Source organism: Oncorhynchus gorbuscha, linkage group LG06 (genome assembly GCF_021184085.1).
Source record: "Oncorhynchus gorbuscha isolate QuinsamMale2020 ecotype Even-year linkage group LG06, OgorEven_v1.0, whole genome shotgun sequence".
Lineage (NCBI taxonomy): Eukaryota > Metazoa > Chordata > Actinopteri > Salmoniformes > Salmonidae > Oncorhynchus > Oncorhynchus gorbuscha.
Window position 1 is genome coordinate 88,710,842 of NC_060178.1, and position 18,057 is coordinate 88,728,898.

Below are 18,057 nucleotides of genomic sequence, written 5' to 3' on the forward strand. Positions count from 1 at the left end.
ACTCTTTCAGTCAGAGGGAAGAGACACCATGTAGAACATTTATAATGTGCCTCTCCGGCTCCACTGCACTTCTACTGCGATGGCTTTAAAAGGACTCAACTAAAGAAAAGGATAATAATATGAATAGACGTAATGTAAGTAGTGTGGCATAATAACGAACATCCCACAGGATGAACAGTCACATACAGTAGACTACAACAATTGGATGCACTGACTGGACTATAAAGCGCTTTGGATATAATTGGCACACGTTTGTATGATTTGTGCATTACGTATATTCAACATGGGTATCAGGCAAAACCTACACGAGGCATTTTCTGCACGTCTACCGCATGGCATTGGCTCACTCAGAAAATCCTTAACAGACATAATTCACAACGGCAGCCTAATTTGAATTGACATCAGGCTCATTTGATTGTGAATTTCTATGCTGTTTGATGCTAGTTTACTTAATGACATCTCATGAGCTCATCATCAATCCCAGCTTTGGGTAGACAATGTCTAATGCCCCAAATGGCACCCTATTCCCTTTATAGTGCACTACTTTGGACCAGGGCCTGGTCAAAAGTAGAGCGCTATATAGGGAATAGGGTGTCATTTGGGACCTGGCCAATTAGGCACCTACTGATCAGACTGGTATTGAAAGCATTCCCCATGAACACGTTAGATATGACTGACAAACATTTAACGATCTGAACCAAGGGTTCAAACTATAATGAGAGCTAAAACAGATCCTACAGAGTGTGCATCCCAAATGACACCTTATTCCCTTCAGGCCCATATGGACACTGGTCAAAAGAGTTAACTATAAAGGGAATAGGGCATTACTTGAGGTGCAACCAGAGCAGCAATGAGAGAAACTAAATGGTTGATTTAATAATAATAATAATTCATTAATAATAATTTGGTCATGTCTAATTTGAAGGCATTTCTGATCGCTATGACGACATAGTGGAATGAGCTGGTCTGACCGTGCTAATGGTCCTAAATGGACAGAACATGTAGAATCTGTCTCATATGTCAGAATCCAAAAAAGTTATTTCAAGAAAGGTCAAAAGAAATGTCAGTCAGTGCAAGAATAGACGGCAAAGGTTTCGCCAAAGTTCCCATCAAACCAGGGATTCGAACTGGCAACGCTCTGGTCGCTGGCCTGCTTCTATAACTTCTATGCTAGCTGCCACCCCCTGGACCCAAAGAGAGGACCCTGGACCCAAATAGAGGACCCTGGACCCAAAGAGAGGACCTTGGGAGAGGACTCTGACCCAAAGAGAGGACCCCGGACCCAAAGAGAGGACCCTGACCCAAAAACCTTGAGCATGTGAGTGTGTGAGTGTGTATTCTACTCCAATACCTGTTGGTGAAGCAGCCTCATGTCTCCCAGCTGTCTCTGGTCCTCATCATGTAGTCTCCTCATCTCCTCACAGCTCTGTTTCACATGGTTGTGTTCTCTGACCAGCTGGATGTTGTCCTGCAGAACAGAATGAAATAGAATTGGATTGAATCGAATAGAGTACGGTAGTATCCCAATAGGGAAATGTGTTATGCAACAAAGTACAGGTATACTTGGAATACAGATAACTTACCTGCCTCACAGCATCCAGCTCCTCCTTCAGCAGAGACTGCTCGCCGGTCAGGCGGCTGTGGAGCGTGCTGCAAACAGGAAAAATATACACCGACTTGAACGTGCATCGACCCTGGCAGTGGCATGTGTTCTCTTTTTAATAGGTGTTGTATTTCATGTGCTCCAATGAGCAGGTAGGAGCATTCACACAGAGCAAACGCCATGGTTGTGCTTCACAATCCAGTGTTCAAAATTGTGAAGCTTCAAACTTGTGAGCAGTTTGGTGAAGAAACATTTTCTCAAGCTTTAAAGGAACAATCTACCCGTCCTTTGTGGACAGTTGCTTTTTATCCCAAACGGGCAAGTCCACTCCAGAAGCAGACTTGCTAGTAAATAAATAAATACTTTTTTCCCCTGCTGCAGCCACAGATGAAGACAAACATGGCCTGGACCTAGAGGACCTGGACCTAGAGGACCTGGACCTAGAGGCAGAGACAGAGGCTTAAACATTGGGGCTAATCCTTCATCTGTCTGTTTTACATTCTGCCCAGCTGTTAGGTTGGTTGTCCCCACTCTATTGAGACAGTATGGCAGACATCATTAAATCACACAAATGGACAGACAGAGAGAACACCCTCTCCTCACGCCTTTCTTTTCCTCAATAAAGTAGTGTTTGTACACTATAAAAATAGAAAATCGTTATTGTGTAACGAAACTGGGAAAAATAGTGCACCTAAGCTGAGATCTGGTGTTGAAATGTAAACCCTATGTAAGTGTTTTAAAACAAAAGAATGTGTTTTAACACATAAATGAAGTACTCTGAAACACCCAAAGTGGTTCTTCAATCTGAATATTGGTGTTTTTAAGAGTGTTGTTAAAACACTTTTGGGGGTTTCAGTGCATGTAAAAGGCAGCATCAAAATAATTTCTCATACAGGGTTGGGTTGACTAGGTATCACCTTTCCTTTTCAATGGTTTAGAAATGCAAATGATTTATATCCTAAATATTCATTGATGAAAAGGCCTATGGATAATATTTATTTTCAAAATGCTTTATTTAGACAGATTAGGGGTAGTAAGATGGTACATTGGAATTTTGCCCACTCAACCACACAGCCACACTGTAAGAAATGATTCTGGGGTGAATTATAATCGACAACAAAAAAACAACCAACATAATCCAAATGAATTAGATACACGTCACCCCTCTTCCCACGAAGACCGGGGTTCCCTGCTCCTATGTCATTTCAGAACTGTCTCAATAAAGTGTTGAAATATCTTACAAAATAAAATAATGCAAGTCATTGCAATTATTTGTTGATTTAATTTTACCAAAATAATGTAAGAAGGAATCCAACTTAATATGTTGCTGAAAATGTAAGTATCTTTTATGAGGATAACAAAAGAGAGAGAAAATTTAGTGATTGAACTCATTAGAAACCTGTGGGTATAAAAATCTTTTTTTGAGTTTCTAGTATAATTCAATATTAGTATGAAGCTTGCTGTGCCATGAGTTGGAATGGATCATGATGAATGGGAAGCACAACTGTCAGGCAAATTGACATTCAATGAGGACAGCACCCATTCCAATATTCATGACTGTCAATGGAAGATGCAAGTGCAGAATCCTCAATTCTAGCAGTTCAACCTCCAGTTATTGCTGGTGGCTTGAATACATTGCTTAAAAAAGCCTGTCAACACTGTATTAAATGGAAAATGATCAAGTACATAAAACAATGTTAAACATTAAAACACCAGACAAAGGGATCTAATTCTGCACCAGACAGATTTCAACACATCATAATGGAGAGTGTAAAAGAGACAAGCTGTGCATCCCAAATGGCACCCTATATTCCCTACACAGTGCAAGCTATGAGTCCTTGTCAAATGTAGTAGACTAAATAGAGAATAAGTTGCCATTTACAACGCAGGCTAGAACAGTCATGATCTGATCTTTCTGACAGAAAAGCAGTGGCTCTGCTCACTTGAATTTCTAAAATCCCTGGTGTCAAAGGATTGGGATGATGGTTTAACTGAGCAGGAGCATTTGGAATGGGACACGAGATTGGTTGACCTCTTACCCCTCGGGAAAAAATGTTCTGTGCAATCTGACGCACAGATCTCATAAGAGGGACAAACACAGGTTAAAAGCCCATCCATTCATTCCATCGCCTGATTGTTAGAACAGAGAGATTCAGAGCACACAACATAAATGAGATGGGAGAAGGCTCAAATATTTATGGACCCCAACCACTCCCATGCACTTCACTACAGACCGGGGTTCAAATACTATTTGAAATACTGTCAAACACTTTGGGTGGGCTTGAATGAACTCTTCTGTTGCGAGCTAACCCTATCCACCTGGCACTCCAGGCAAGATCAATTGAATGCACAAGGCATTTAAAATAGTTCTAAATAGTATTTGAACCCAGGTCTGCACTCTCCCACTCACTGGTAGATTAGAAAAGTGTGTGTGTGTGTGTGTGTGTGTGTGTGTGTGTGTGTGTGTGTGTGTGTGTGTGTGTGTGTGTGTGTGTGTGTGTGTGTGTGTGTGTGTGTGTGTGTGTGTGTGTGTGTGTGTGTGTGTGTGTGTGTGTGTGTGTGTGTGTGTGAACATCACTCACTGGTAGAAGTCAGCTTTCTTCACAGCCTCCTCACATCTCTTCAGTGTTGTGCTGTGTTGGTTCTGTAAGGACTGCAGGTCCACCATGGCCTTCATACACTGCAGCTTCAGATGCTCGTAGTCCTGGCCTGACTTGGTGTTGGGCCTGGTTCTCACACACGCACACACAAATGGATGCACACACACACGAGAGATGACAGAAAAGAGTGACGTATCAGTGCCAAGCCCCCCAGGAGCAGATTAAAGTGCAGAACACTATGGTGTGGGTGTGTGGTTATGAGAGAGGTGGGGACGAGTAGCTTCATTCAAAATACATACTCTTGTTTAATGTTTTAACAGAGTTGCTGAGCTCACAAAATATGGATCCCATTTAGCGTCGCCTTTTTTGCCTTTACTTCTCTGCTTCTGGCGGTAGAGTGACTGGAGGAATAAAGAGGTGGTCATCCCTGGTGAGGGTGGTCATCCCTGGTGAGGGTGTTATCTGTTGGCTGAGGGTGGTCATCCCTGGTGAGGATGTTCATCCCTGCTGAGGGTGTGATCTGTTGGCTGAGGGTGGTCATCCCTGGTGAGGGTGGTCATCCCTGGTGAGGGTGTGATCTGTTGGCTGAGGGTGGTCATCCCTGGTGAGGGTGTTATCTGTTGGCTGAGGGTGGTCATCCCTGGTGAGGGTGTTCATCCCTGGTGAGGGTGGTATCTGTTGGCTGAGAGTGGTCATCCCTGGTGAGGGTGATCTGTTGGCTGAGGGTGGTCATCCCTGGTGAGGGTGTTCATCCCTGCTGAGGGTGTTATCTGTTGGCTGAGGGTGGTCATCCCAGGTGAGGGTGTTATCTGTTGGCTGAGGGTGGTCATCCCTGGTGAGGGTGTTCATCCCTGGTGAGGGTGATATCTGTTGGCTGAGAGTGGTCATCCCTGGTGAGGGTGTTATCTGTTGGCTGAGGGTGGTCATCCCTGGTGAGGATGTTCATCCCTGCTGAGGGTGTGATCTGTTGGCTGAGGGTGGTCATCCCTGGTGAGGGTGGTCATCCCTGGTGAGGGTGGTCATCCCTGGTGAGGGTGTGATCTGTTGGCTGAGGGTGGTCATCCCTGGTGAGCGTGTTCATCCCTGCTGAGGGTGTTATCTGTTGGCTGAGGGTGGTCATCCCTGGTGAGGGTGTTATCTGTTGGCTGAGGGTGGTCATCCCTGGTGAGGGTGTTATCTGTTGGCTGAGGGTGGTCATCCCTGGTGAGGGTGTTCATCCCTGGTGAGGGTGATATCTGTTGGCTGAGAGTGGTCATCCCTGGTGAGGGTGATCTGTTGGCTGAGGGTGGTCATCCCTGGTGAGGGTGTTCATCCCTGCTGAGGGTGTTATCTGTTGGCTGAGGGTGGTCATCCCTGGTTAGGGTGTTCATCCCTGGTGAGGGTGATATCTGTTGGCTGAGGGTGGTCATCCCTGGTGAGGGTGTTATCTGTTGGCTGAGGGTGTTCATCCCTGGTGAGGGTGTTATCTGTTGGCTGAGGGTGGTCATCCCTGGTGAGGGTGTTATCTGTTGGCTGAGGGCGGTCATCCCTGGTGAGGGTGTTCATCCCTGGTGAGGGTGATATCTGTTGGCTGAGGGTGGTCATCCCTGGTGAGGGTGTTCATCCCTGGTGAGGGTGATATCTGTTGGCTGAGGGTGGTCATCCCTGGTGAGGGTGGTCATCCCTGGTGAGGGTGGTCATCCCTGGTGAGGGTGTTCATCCCTGGTGAGGGTGTTCATCCCTGGTGAGGGTGGTCATCCCTGGTGAGGGTGTTATCTGTTGGCTGAAGGTGGTCATCCCTGGTGAGGGTGTTCATCCCTGGTGAGGGTGTTATCTGTTGGCTGAGGGTGGTCATCCCTGGTGAGGGTGTTATCTGTTGGCTGAGGGTGGTCATCCCTGGTGAGGGTGTTCATCCCTGGTGAGGGTGTTATCTGTTGGCTGAGGGTGGTCATCCCTGGTGAGGGTGTTCATCCCTGGTGAGGGTGATATCTGTTGGCTGAGGGTGGTCATCCCTGGTGAGGGTGTTATCTGTTGGCTGAGGGTGGTCATCCCTGGTGAGGGTGTTATCTGTTGGCTGAGGGTGTTCATCCCTGGTGAGCGTGTTATATGTTGGCTGAGGGTGGTCATCCCTGGTGAGGGTGTTATCTGTTGGCTGAGGGTGTTCATCCCTGGTGAGGGTGTTATCTGTTGGCTGAGGGTGGTCATCCTTGGTGAGGGTGTTCATCCCTGGTGAGGGTGTTATCTGTTGGCTGAGGGTGGTCATCCCTGGTGAGGGTGTTCATCCCTGGTGAGGGTGATATCTGTTGGCTGAGGGTGGTCATCCCTGGTGAGGGTGTTATCCCTTGGCTGAGGGTGGTCATCCCTGGTGAGGGTGTTCATCCCTGGTGAGGTGTTATCTGTTGGCTGAGGGTGGTCATCCCTGGTGAGGGTGTTATCTGTTGGCTGAGGGTGGTCATCCCTGGTGAGGGTGTTATCTGTTGGCTGAGGGTGTTCATCCCTGGTGAGGGTGTTATCTGTTGGCTGAGGGTGGTCATCCCTGGTGAGGGTGTTATCTGTTGGCTGAGGGTGGTCATCCCTGGTGAGGGTGTTCTCCCTGGCTGAGGGTGTTCATCCCTGGTGAGGGTGATATCTGTTGGCTGAGGGTGTTCATCCCTGGTGAGGGTGTTATCTGTTGGCTGAGGGTGGTCATCCCTGGTGAGGTGTGATATCTGTTGGCTGAGGGTGGTCATCCCTGGTGAGCGTGATATCTGTTGGCTGAGGGTGGTCATCCCTGGTGAGCGTGTTATCTGTTGGCTGAGGGTGTTCATCCCTGGTGAGGGTGTTATCTGTTGGCTGAGGGTGTTCATCCCTGGTGAGGGTGTTATCTGTTGGCTGAGGGTGGTCATCCCTGGTGAGGGTGTTATCTGTTGGCTGAGGGTGGTCATCCCTGGTGAGGGTGTTATCTGTTGGCTGAGGGTGGTCATCCCTGGTGAGGGTGTTATCTGTTGGCTGAGGGTGGTCATCCCTGGTGAGCGTGTAATCTGTTGCCTGAGGGTGGTCATCCCTGGTGAGGGTGTTATCTGTTGGCTGAGGGTGGTCATCCCTGGTGAGGGTGTTATCTGTTGGCTGAGGGTGGTCATCCCTGGTGAGGGTGTTATCTGTTGGCTGAGGGTGGTCATCCCTGGTGAGCGTGTTATCTGTTGGCTGAGGGTGGTCATCCCTGGTGAGCGTGTTATCTGTTGCCTGAGGGTGGTCATCCCTGGTGAGGGTGTTATCTGTTGGCTGAGGGTGGTCATCCCTGGTGAGGGTGTTCATCCCTGGTGAGGGTGATATCTGTTGGCTGAGGGTGGTCATCCCTGGTGAGCGTGTTATCTGTTGGCTGAGGGTGGTCATCCCTGGTGAGGGTGTTATCTGTTGGCTGAGGGTGGTCATCCCTGGTGAGGGTGTTATCTGTTGGCTGAGGGTGGTCATCCCTGGTGAGCGTGTAATCTGTTGCCTGAGGGTGGGCATCCCTGGTGAGCGTGTTATCTGTTGGCTGAGGGTGGTCATCCCTGGTGAGGGTGTTATCTGTTGGCTGAGGGTGTTCATCCCTGGTGAGGGTGTTATCTGTTGGCTGAGGGTGTTCATCCCTGGCTGGTGAGCGTGTTATCTGTTGGCTGAGGGTGGTCATCCCTGGTGAGGGTGTTATCTGTTGGCTGAGGGTGTTCATCCCTGGCTGGTGAGCGTGTTATCTGTTGGCTGAGGGTGGGCATCCCTGGTGAGCGTGTTATCTGTTGGCTGAGGGTGTTCATCCCTGGTGAGGGTGTTATCTGTTAGCTGAGGGTGGTCATCCCTGGTGAGGGTGTTATCTGTTGGCTGAGGGTGGTCATCCCTGGTGAGCGTGTTATCTGTTGGCTGAGGGTGGTCATCCCTGGTGAGCGTGTTATCTGTTGGCTGAGGGTGGTCATCCCTGGTGAGGGTGTTATCTGTTGGCTGAGGGTGTTCATCCCTGGTGAGGGTGTTATCTGTTGGCTGAGGGTGGTCATCCTTGGTGAGGGTGTTCATCCCTGGTGAGGGTGTTATCTGTTGGCTGAGGGTGGTCATCCTTGGTGAGGGTGTTCATCCCTGGTGAGGGTGATATCTGTTGGCTGAGGGTGGTCATCCCTGGTGAGCGTGTTAGCTGTTGGCTGAGGGTGGTCATCCCTGGTGAGGGTCTTCATCCCTGGTGAGCGTGTTATCTGTTGGCTGAGGGCGGTCATCCCTGGTGAGGGTGTTATCTGTTGGCTGAGGGTGGTCATCCCTGGTGAGGGTGTTATCTGTTGGCTGAGGGTGGTCATCCCTGGTGAGGGTGTTATCTGTTGGCTGAGGGTGTTCATCCCTGGTGAGGGTGTTATCTGTTGGCTGAGGGTGGTCATCCCTGGTGAGCGTGTTATCTGTTGGCTGAGGGTGTTCATCCCTGGTGAGGGTGTTATCTGTTGGCTGAGGGTGTTCATCCCTGGTGAGCGTGTTATCTGTTGGCTGAGGGTGTTCATCCCTGGTGAGGGTGTTATCTGTTGGCTGAGGGTGTTCATCCCTGGTGAGGGTGTTATCTGTTGGCTGAGGGTGGTCATCCCTGGTGAGGGTGTTATCTGTTGGCTGAGGGTGGTCATCCCTGGTGAGGGTGTTATCCCTGGTGAGGGTGGTATCTGTTGGCTGAGGGTGGTCATCCCTGGTGAGGGTGTTATCTGTTGGCTGAGGGTGGTCATCCTGGTGAGGGTGTTATCTGTTGGCTGAGGGTGGTCATCCCTGGTGAGGGTGTTATCTGTTGGCTGAGGGTGGTCATCCCTGGTGAGCGTGTTATCTGTTGGCTGAGGGTGGTCATCCCTGGTGAGCGTGTAATCTGTTGCCTGAGGGTGGTCATCCCTGGTGAGGGTGTTATCTGTTGGCTGAGGGTGGTCATCCCTGGTGAGGGTGTTATCTGTTGCTGAGGGTGGTCATCCCTGATCTGGGCTGAGGGTGGTCATCCCTGGTGAGCGTGTAATCTGTTGCCTGAGGGTGGTCATCCCTGGTGAGGGTGTTATCTGTTGGCTGAGGGTGGTCATCCCTGGTGAGGGTGTTATCTGTTGGCTGAGGGTGTTCATCCCTGGTGAGGGTGTTATCTGTTGGCTGAGGGTGGTCATCCCTGGTGAGCGTGTTATCTGTTGGCTGAGGGTGTTCATCCCTGGTGAGGGTGTTATCTGTTGGCTGAGGGTGGTCATCCCTGGTGAGCGTGTTATCTGTTGGCTGAGGGTGGTCATCCCTGGTGAGCGTGTTATCTGTTGGCTGAGGGTGTTCATCCCTGGTGAGCGTGTAATCTGTTGGCTGAGGGTGGGCATCCCTGGTGAGCGTGTTATCTGTTGGCTGAGGGTGGTCATCCCTGGTGAGGGTGTTATCTGTTGGCTGAGTGTCTGTCTAGAACGGTTCTAAGTGATGTCAGTCAAGTACATCGCCTGGCGCTGTAGTGAGTCCTGTACCTACAGTAGCTATAGTGCTTCTGTCTCTTATTATATTGGAATAATTCACCCCCATCGAAGGTGGTCCCAGGTGAAGGCCAGGCTCTGTCTATAGTGAGGGTTGCAGGGAAAGGGTTCCCTAACTTCTTCCCTCAGGTCTTCACCCTTCCAGCATTGAGGAACATCCAGTGCAAAAGCACTGTTCATGACACAAACTGTTCACACGCCTCTTTTGGTGGACAGAACATTTTGCATCAGTTATCGACACACAAATATCATGCCACCCCCCCAAAAAATGCTAACCTCCCGTTATTATAATGGTGAGAAATTAGCATGTCTTGGGGGTATGGTATTTGTGCGCCTAACTATCTCACTCATCTATTCTTTTTTACAATAAAAGCGACTCCAAAATTACACAATACATTATTTACCATTAATTTCTATTCGGCACAAAATAATCTGAAGCACAACAAAAACAAACAGAAAATGCATCCAACAAAATTGTAGAGCCGACCCCTCTAGGGGGGCATCCCACAGTTTGGGAATCCCCGGTGTAGAGTAGTGTAACTGCAATATCTACAGCGGTTCTGTCTCTACCAAGAGTTCTACTGTACCTGCAGTCATCGAAGGTGGTGCCGGGCGAGGACAGGGCCAGGCGTTTACGCAGCTCGTCCCTCTCGCGGGTCACCTGTCTCAGCTGGAACAGAACCGCCTCCATCTTCTCACTCATCTGACCGTGGCGGTTCTCCATATGGGCTGGAGGAGGGGACGAGGCTTGACCCATGGTACCTGTCACAGTCAGACTGTCACTGATGGCTAGGGCCCTTACACCGACATAGATGATGTGAAGTGCATAGGGCAATAGGGTCCATTTGGGATTGGGCCTCAGAAGACATAAGAAGATTCAAGGCAAAAATTGAGACAGAGATCGCTCTTTCTGCAGTCAGCACACTGCAGGTGGCAAGGGCCCTTACCCGACATAGGCCCAATGCCAAATCGACCCCTAAACCCTCCTCCCTGCCCTAAGCATTTGTGGAGATCTGAGAGGATTTGATTTGTATAAGTAGTGTGGTGAAAGTTACCTCCACCTAGCCCATCAAAGGTCAAGACGAAGCTATAACTATATTGTTTATTAGGCTGCACCTGTCAAATCCTCTCAGATCTCCAGAAGCGAATAGATGTGGATTTGGAGGACTCTTGAGGCAACATTGGAGATTGAGAGTGCTTGTGTCATACTTCATGAAATACATAAGCCAAACAATCCAAAGTAAAGTAGCACATCGTTATTATGAATAATGTGACAACAATAATCAACAAAGCAGGGGGCAAAATGTGGCACATGATGTCTTCATGACTACGTTTAAAGGGGCAACCTGGGATTTAAACAATAACAAAGTGGACACTGTTTTTGAACTAAGATCGAGGCAGTTAGGAGCTGAAGTCTTTAAGAACCAATGGCTACATACCATTCATTTGGATGTAACAATCCCAGTTGACTTGACTGAGTGTAATCAGTCCAACACTCCAGCCATGTCTCAATTCATTCAATCAAAGGGCCGATGTTGCAGTGTTGACGTAAACAAAACAGCTCTATATGTTTTCTTTCTGGACCTCTGACTGAAGACAACAACAAGCACCACAACAGAGTCCTGCGTCCCTCTCCTCTTTCAGTAGCTCTGCACTGCAGGACAATCCCTCTGGCCTCCACCCAAATGACACCTCATTCCCTATATAGTGCACTACTTGTGACCAGGCCCCATAGGGCTCTGGTAAAATGTAGTGCCCCATGTAGGGAATAGGGTGCCATTTGGTACACAGCCACTATCTCTCTCCCTCAGAGAGAGAATGGCTGACTGAAAACCATTCTGGGGGGTTGGTGGGTTGCTTTTGTAAATCCTTTCACATCTGTGTAATCACTTGTTTGTGCTGACTGAAAGTCAGAAATAGCATGCTGTCTGGTTGGTTAGCCAGTTCTCTGGACCACATTCACCTAGTTTCCTAATCCGTAAGAACGATACATTTATATTCAAACATTCATACTACTACAGGATTTTTCCAGAAATCCTAGTTGGAGGATTCTGGATTTCCTGTTTATTTCCGCCTGATTCCAGGAATATTCCAACTTGAGTTTCTAGCAAACCTGGGAATTTTGCAACCCTACTACTGCCAAAAGAGAGAAACCCATCCAGGCTCACCTGCGCTACTGAGGGAAGTGCTGCTTTCAGAGTCAGACGGCATGGTAGACAAAACACTGTAGGTGGACCCTGCCAAACAGGACACAAAGAGATTAAAGTCAGTCCATTTATACAATACATCCTTGCAGTTCATCAAAACAATAAATGTGTCTGGAAGTTGACTAATTCAAACATGTAACTGTAACTAATCTGATGTACATAAGAAGTGTGTTGTACCGGCCTGCCTGTTTTGTGTTTGTGATTCAATAAAATGTTTGATATTCAACATAAAAATAAACGGAAATGTGTATTTTTGCTGTCTGTGAAATCCCAACGCTGTTGACACCACACATTTATAGTGACATTCATTAATCATGCTCTGATTACATCAGCACCTTGGGTGTGATAAAAGTGCTTCACAAATTAAATGTATTATCATTATTATCTATAGTATCGTAGCCTACTGTAGTATTGTGCCTCAATGCTGTGTATTACTCAGTGACTAACTACACTACACAGGCTTGGTTGAGTTTAAAGGGGTTATTCATAGATCAGTAAAAGACTTTGGTTCAACTTCAGATGAGAGACAGATGAGAGACAGACAGACGACAGGCAGACAACAGACAGACAGAGGACAGACGGACAGACGACAGGCAGACAACAGACAGACAGAGGACAGACGGACAGACGACAGGCAGACATTGCCCCTTTAAAAAATAAATATATTTACAAATAAAGTCAAGGAGTCGGAAAGTGTTCAGACCCCTTGACTTTCCCCACATTTTGTTACATTACAGTCTTACTCTAAATTTGTTTCAATAAAAAATGTTCCTCAGCAATCTACACAAAATATCCCATTGTAAAAAACAGAAATACTTTATTTACATAAGTATTCAGACCCTTTACTATGAGACTCGAAATTGAGCTCAGGTGCATCCTGTTTCCATTGATCATCCATAAAATATTTCTACAACTTGATTGGAGTCCACCTGTGGTAAATTCAATTGATTTGACATGATTTGGAAAAGCACATACTTGTCTATATAAGGCCCCACAGTTGACAGTGCATGTCAGAGCAAAAACCAAGCCACGAGGTCGAGACAGGATTGTGTCGAGGCACAGATCTGGGGAAGTGTACCAAAACAATGTCTGCAGCAAGACCACAGTGGCCTCCATCATTCTTAAATGGAAGAAGTTTGGAACCACAAAGACTCTTCCTAGAGCTGGCCGCCCGGCCAAACTGAGCAATCGGAGGAGAAGGGCCTTGGTTACGGAGGTGACCGTGAACCCGATGGTCACTCTGACAGAGCACCAGAGTTCCTGTCATGTTTTGTCATTTATTATCTTGTCTTGTCCCTGTGCTTCCCATTCTATTCGTTTCCCTCTGCTGGTCTTATTAGGTTCTTTCCCTCTTTCTATCCCTCTCTCTCCCCCTCCCTCTCTCACTCTCTCGCTCTCTCTTCTCTCTATCGTTCCGTTCCTGCTCCCAGCTGTTCCTATTCCCCTAATCAATCATTTAGTCTTCCCACACCTGTTCCCGATCCTTTCCCCTGATTAGAGTCCCTATTTCTTCCTTTGTGTTCCGTTCCTGTCCTGTCGGTTCCTTGTCTAGAATTCACCGTGCTGTGTTTGTGTATCGCCCTGTCGTGTCGTGTTTTCCTCAGATGCTGCGTGGTGAGCAGGTGTCTGAGTCTGTCTGGTTCAAGTGCCTTCCCGAGGCAACCTGCTGTTCACCTGCTGTTCAAGATCGAGTCTCCAGTTTGTCCTCGTCATTTCGAGTGAAGGTTGTGTTTTTTTGTTTGTATTTACTTTACTGGATTAAAGACTCTGTTTTCGCCAAGTCGCTTTTGGGTCCTCTTTCACCTGCATGACAGAAGGAACCGACCCAGCGACTTCAGACGCTCGTTACACTGCCGTCGAGATCCAAGGAGCCATGCTCGGCAGACACGAGCAGGAATTGTCTGCTGCTCGCCATGCCGTGGAGAACCTGGCCGCTCAGGTTTCCGACCTCTCTGGACAGTTCCAGAGTCTACGTCTCGTGCCACCTGTTACTTCCTGGCCTGCCGAGCCTCCAGAACCTAGGGTTAATAACCCACCTTGCTACTCCGGGCAGCCCACTGAGTGCCGCTCCTTTCTCACGCAGTGTGAGATTGTGTTCTCTCTCCAACCCAACACATACTCTAGAGAGAGAGCTCGGGTTGCTTACGTCATTTCACTCCTTACTGGCCGGGCTCGAGAATGGGGCACAGCTATCTGGGAGGCAAGGGCTGATTGCTCTAACAAGTTCCAGAACTTTAAAGAGGAGATGATTCGGGTTTTTGACCGTTCAGTTTTTGGTAGGGAGGCTTCTAGGGCCCTGGCTTCCTTATGCCAAGGTGAACGGTCCATAACGGATTATTCTATTGAGTTTCGCACTCTTGCTGCCTCTAGTGAGTGGAACGAGCCGGCGCTGCTCGCTCGTTTTCTGGAGGGACTCCACGCAGTGATTAAGGATGAGATTCTCTCCCGGGAGGTTCCTTCAGATGTGGACTCTTTGATTGCTCTCGCCATCCGCATAGAACGACGGGTAGATCTTCGTCACCGGGCTCGTGGAAGAGAGCTCGCATCAACGGTGTTTCCCTGCTCCGCATCGCAACCATCTCCCTCCTCTGGCTCAGAGTCTGAGCCCATGCAGCTGGGAGGGATTCGCATCTCGACTAAGGAGAGGGAACGGAGGATCACCAACCGCCTGTGCCTCTATTGCGGAGTTGCTGGACATTTTGTTAATTCATGTCCAGTAAAAGCCAGAGCTCATCTGTAAGCGGAGGGCTACAGGTGAGCGCAACTACTCAAGTCTCTCCATCAAGATCCTGTACTACTTTGTCGGTCCATCTACGCTGGACCGGTTCGGGTGCTACATGTAGTGCCTTGATAGACTCTGGGGCTGAGGGTTGTTTCATGGACGAAGCATGGGTTCGGAAACATGACATTCCTTTCAGAGAGTTAGAGAAGCCTACGCCCATGTTCGCCTTAGATGGTAGTCATCTTCCCAGTATCAGATTTGAGACACTACCTTTAACCCTCACAGTATCTGGTAACCACAGTGAGACTATTTCTTTTTTGATTTTTCGTTCACCGTTTACACCTGTTGTTTTGGGTCATCCCTGGCTAGTATGTCATAATCCTTCTATTAATTGGTCTAGTAATTCTATCCTATCCTGGAACGTTTCTTGTCATGTGAAGTGTTTAATGTCTGCCATCCCTCCCGTTTCTTCTGTCCCTACTTCTCAGGAGGAACCTGGCGATTTGACAGGAGTGCCGGAGGAATATCATGATCTGCGCACGGTCTTCAGTCGGTCCCGAGCCAACTCCCTTCCTCCTCACCGGTCGTATGATTGTAGTATTGATCTCCTTCCGGGGACCACTCCTCCTCGGGGTAGACTATACTCTCTGTCGGCTCCCGAACGTAAGGCTCTCGAGGATTATTTGTCTGTGTCTCTTGACGCCGGTACCATAGTGCCTTCTTCCTCTCCGGCCGGGGCGGGGTTCTTTTGTTAAGAAGAAGGACGGTACTCTGCGCCCCTGCGTGGATTATCGAGGCTGAATGACATAACGGTTAAGAATCGTTATCCGCTTCCCCTTATGTCATCAGCCTTCGAGATTCTGCAGGGAGCCAGGTGCTTTACTAAGTTGGACCTTCGTAACGCTTACCATCTCGTGCGCATCAGAGAGGGGGACGAGTGGAAAACGGCGTTTAACACTCCGTTAGGGCATTTTGAGTACCGGGTTCTGCCGTTTGGTCTCGCCAATGCGCCAGCTGTTTTTCAGGCATTAGTTAATGATGTTCTGAGAGACATGCTGAACATCTTTGTTTTTGTCTATCTTGACGATATCCTGATTTTTTCTCCGTCACTCGAGATTCATGTTCAGCACGTTCGACGTGTTCTACAGCGCCTTTTAGAGAATTGTCTCTACGTAAAGTCTGAGAAGTGCTCTTTTCATGTCTCCTCCGTTACTTTTCTCGGTTCCGTTATTTCCGCTGAAGGCATTCAGATGGATTCCGCTAAGGTCCAAGCTGTCAGTGATTGGCCCGTTCCAAGGTCACGTGTCGAGTTGCAGCGCTTTTTAGGTTTCGCTAATTTCTATCGGCGTTTCATTCGTAATTTCGGTCAAGTTGCTGCCCCTCTCACAGCTCTTACTTCTGTCAAGACGTGTTTTAAGTGGTCCGGTTCCGCCCAGGGAGCTTTTGATCTTCTAAAAGAACGTTTTACGTCCGCTCCTATCCTCGTTACTCCTGACGTCACTAGACAATTCATTGTCGAGGTTGACGCTTCAGAGGTAGGCGTGGGAGCCATTCTATCCCAGCGCTTCCAGTCTGACGATAAGGTTCATCCTTGCGCTTATTTTTCTCATCGCCTGTCGCCATCTGAGCGCAACTATGATGTGGGTAACCGTGAACTGCTCGCCATCCGCTTAGCCCTAGGCGAATGGCGACAGTGGTTGGAGGGGGCGACCGTTCCTTTTGTCGTTTGGACAGACCATAAGAACCTTGAGTACATCCGTTCTGCCAAACGACTTAATGCCCGTCAAGCTCGTTGGGCGTTGTTTTTCGCTCGTTTCGAGTTTGTGATTTCTTACCGTCCGGGTAGCAAGAACACCAAGCCTGATGCCTTATCCCGTCTGTTTAGTTCTTCTGTGGCTTCTACTGATCCCGAGGGGATTCTTCCTTATGGGTGTGTTGTCGGGTTAACAGTCTGGGGAATTGAAAGACAGGTTAAGCAAGCACTCACGCACACTGCGTCGCCGCGCGCTTGTCCTAGTAACCTCCTTTTCGTTCCTGTTTCCACTCGTCTGGCTGTTCTTCAGTGGGCTCACTCTGCCAAGTTAGCTGGTCATCCCGGTGTTCGAGGCACTCTTGCGTCTATTCGCCAGCGCTTTTGGTGGCCGACTCAGGAGCGTGACACGCGCCGTTTCGTGGCTGCTTGTTCGGACTGCGCGCAGACTAAGTCGGGTAACTCTCCTCCTGCCGGTCGTCTCAGACCGCTCCCCATTCCTTCTCGACCATGGTCTCACATCGCCCTAGACTTCATTACCGGTCTGCCTTTGTCTGCGGGGAAGACTGTGATTCTTACGGTTGTCGATAGGTTCTCTAAGGCGGCACATTTCATTCCCCTCGCTAAACTTCCTTCCGCTAAGGAGACGGCACAAATCATTATCGAGAATGTATTCAGAATTCATGGCCTCCCGTTAGACGCCGTTTCAGACAGAGGCCCGCAATTCACGTCACAGTTTTGGAGGGAGTTCTGTCGTTTGATTGGTGCGTCCGTCAGTCTCTCTTCCGGGTTTCATCCCCAGTCTAACGGTCAAGCAGAGAGGGCCAATCAGACGATTGGTCGCATACTACGCAGCCTTTCTTTCAGAAACCCTGCGTCTTGGGCAGAACAGCTCCCCTGGGCAGAATACGCTCACAATTCGCTTCCTTCGTCTGCTACCGGGTTATCTCCGTTTCAGAGTAGTCTGGGTTACCAGCCTCCTCTGTTCTCATCCCAGCTTGCCGAGTCCAGCGTTCCCTCCGCTCAAGCGTTTGTCCAACGTTGTGAGCGCACCTGGAGGAGGGTGAGGTCTGCACTTTGCCGTTACAGGGCACAGACTGTGAGAGCCGCCAATAAACGCAGGATTAAGAGTCCAAGGTATTGTTGCGGCCAGAGAGTGTGGCTTTCCACTCGCAACCTTCCTCTTACGACAGCTTCTCGTAAGTTGACTCCGCGGTTCATTGGTCCGTTCCGTGTCTCCCAGGTCGTCAATCCTGTCGCTGTGCGACTGCTTCTTCCGCGACATCTTCGTCGCGTCCATCCTGTCTTCCATGTCTCCTGTGTTAAGCCCTTTCTTCGCACCCCGTTCGTCTTCCCTCCCCCTCCCGTCCTTGTCGAGCGCACCTATTTACAAGGTACATAAGATCATGGACATGCGTTCTCGGGGACGGGGTCACCAATACTTAGTGGATTGGGAGGGTTACGGTCCTGAGGAGAGGAGTTGGGTTCCGTCTCGGGACGTGCTGGACCGTTCACTCATTGATGATTTCCTCCGTTGCCGCCAGGATTCCTCCTCGAGTGCGCCAGGAGGCGCTCGGTGAGTGGGGGGTACTGTCATGTTTTGTCATTTATTATCTTGTCTTGTCCCTGTGCTTCCCATTCTATTCGTTTCCCTCTGCTGGTCTTATTAGGTTCTTTCCCTCTTTCTATCCCTCTCTCTCCCCCCTCCCTCTCTCACTCTCTCGCTCTCTCTTCTCTCTA

At 48.9% G+C, this 18,057-nt stretch overlaps 1 protein-coding gene across 1 annotated transcript in view; it reads right to left on the reverse strand.

Moving 5' to 3' along the window:
- The window catches only part of LOC124038496 (disks large homolog 5-like), a 117,725-nt gene that overhangs the window by 57,886 nt on the left and 41,782 nt on the right, over window positions 1-18,057 (reverse strand). Inside the window, exons 2-6 of the mRNA XM_046354454.1 lie at window positions 11,807-11,875; window positions 10,226-10,400; window positions 4,186-4,329; window positions 1,584-1,650; window positions 1,352-1,468 (exon numbers count right to left, since the gene is read on the reverse strand). Coding sequence (XP_046210410.1) covers window positions 1,352-1,468; window positions 1,584-1,650; window positions 4,186-4,329; window positions 10,226-10,400; window positions 11,807-11,875 — 572 coding nt within the window. The remainder of the gene's footprint in view (window positions 1-1,351; window positions 1,469-1,583; window positions 1,651-4,185; window positions 4,330-10,225; window positions 10,401-11,806; window positions 11,876-18,057) is intronic.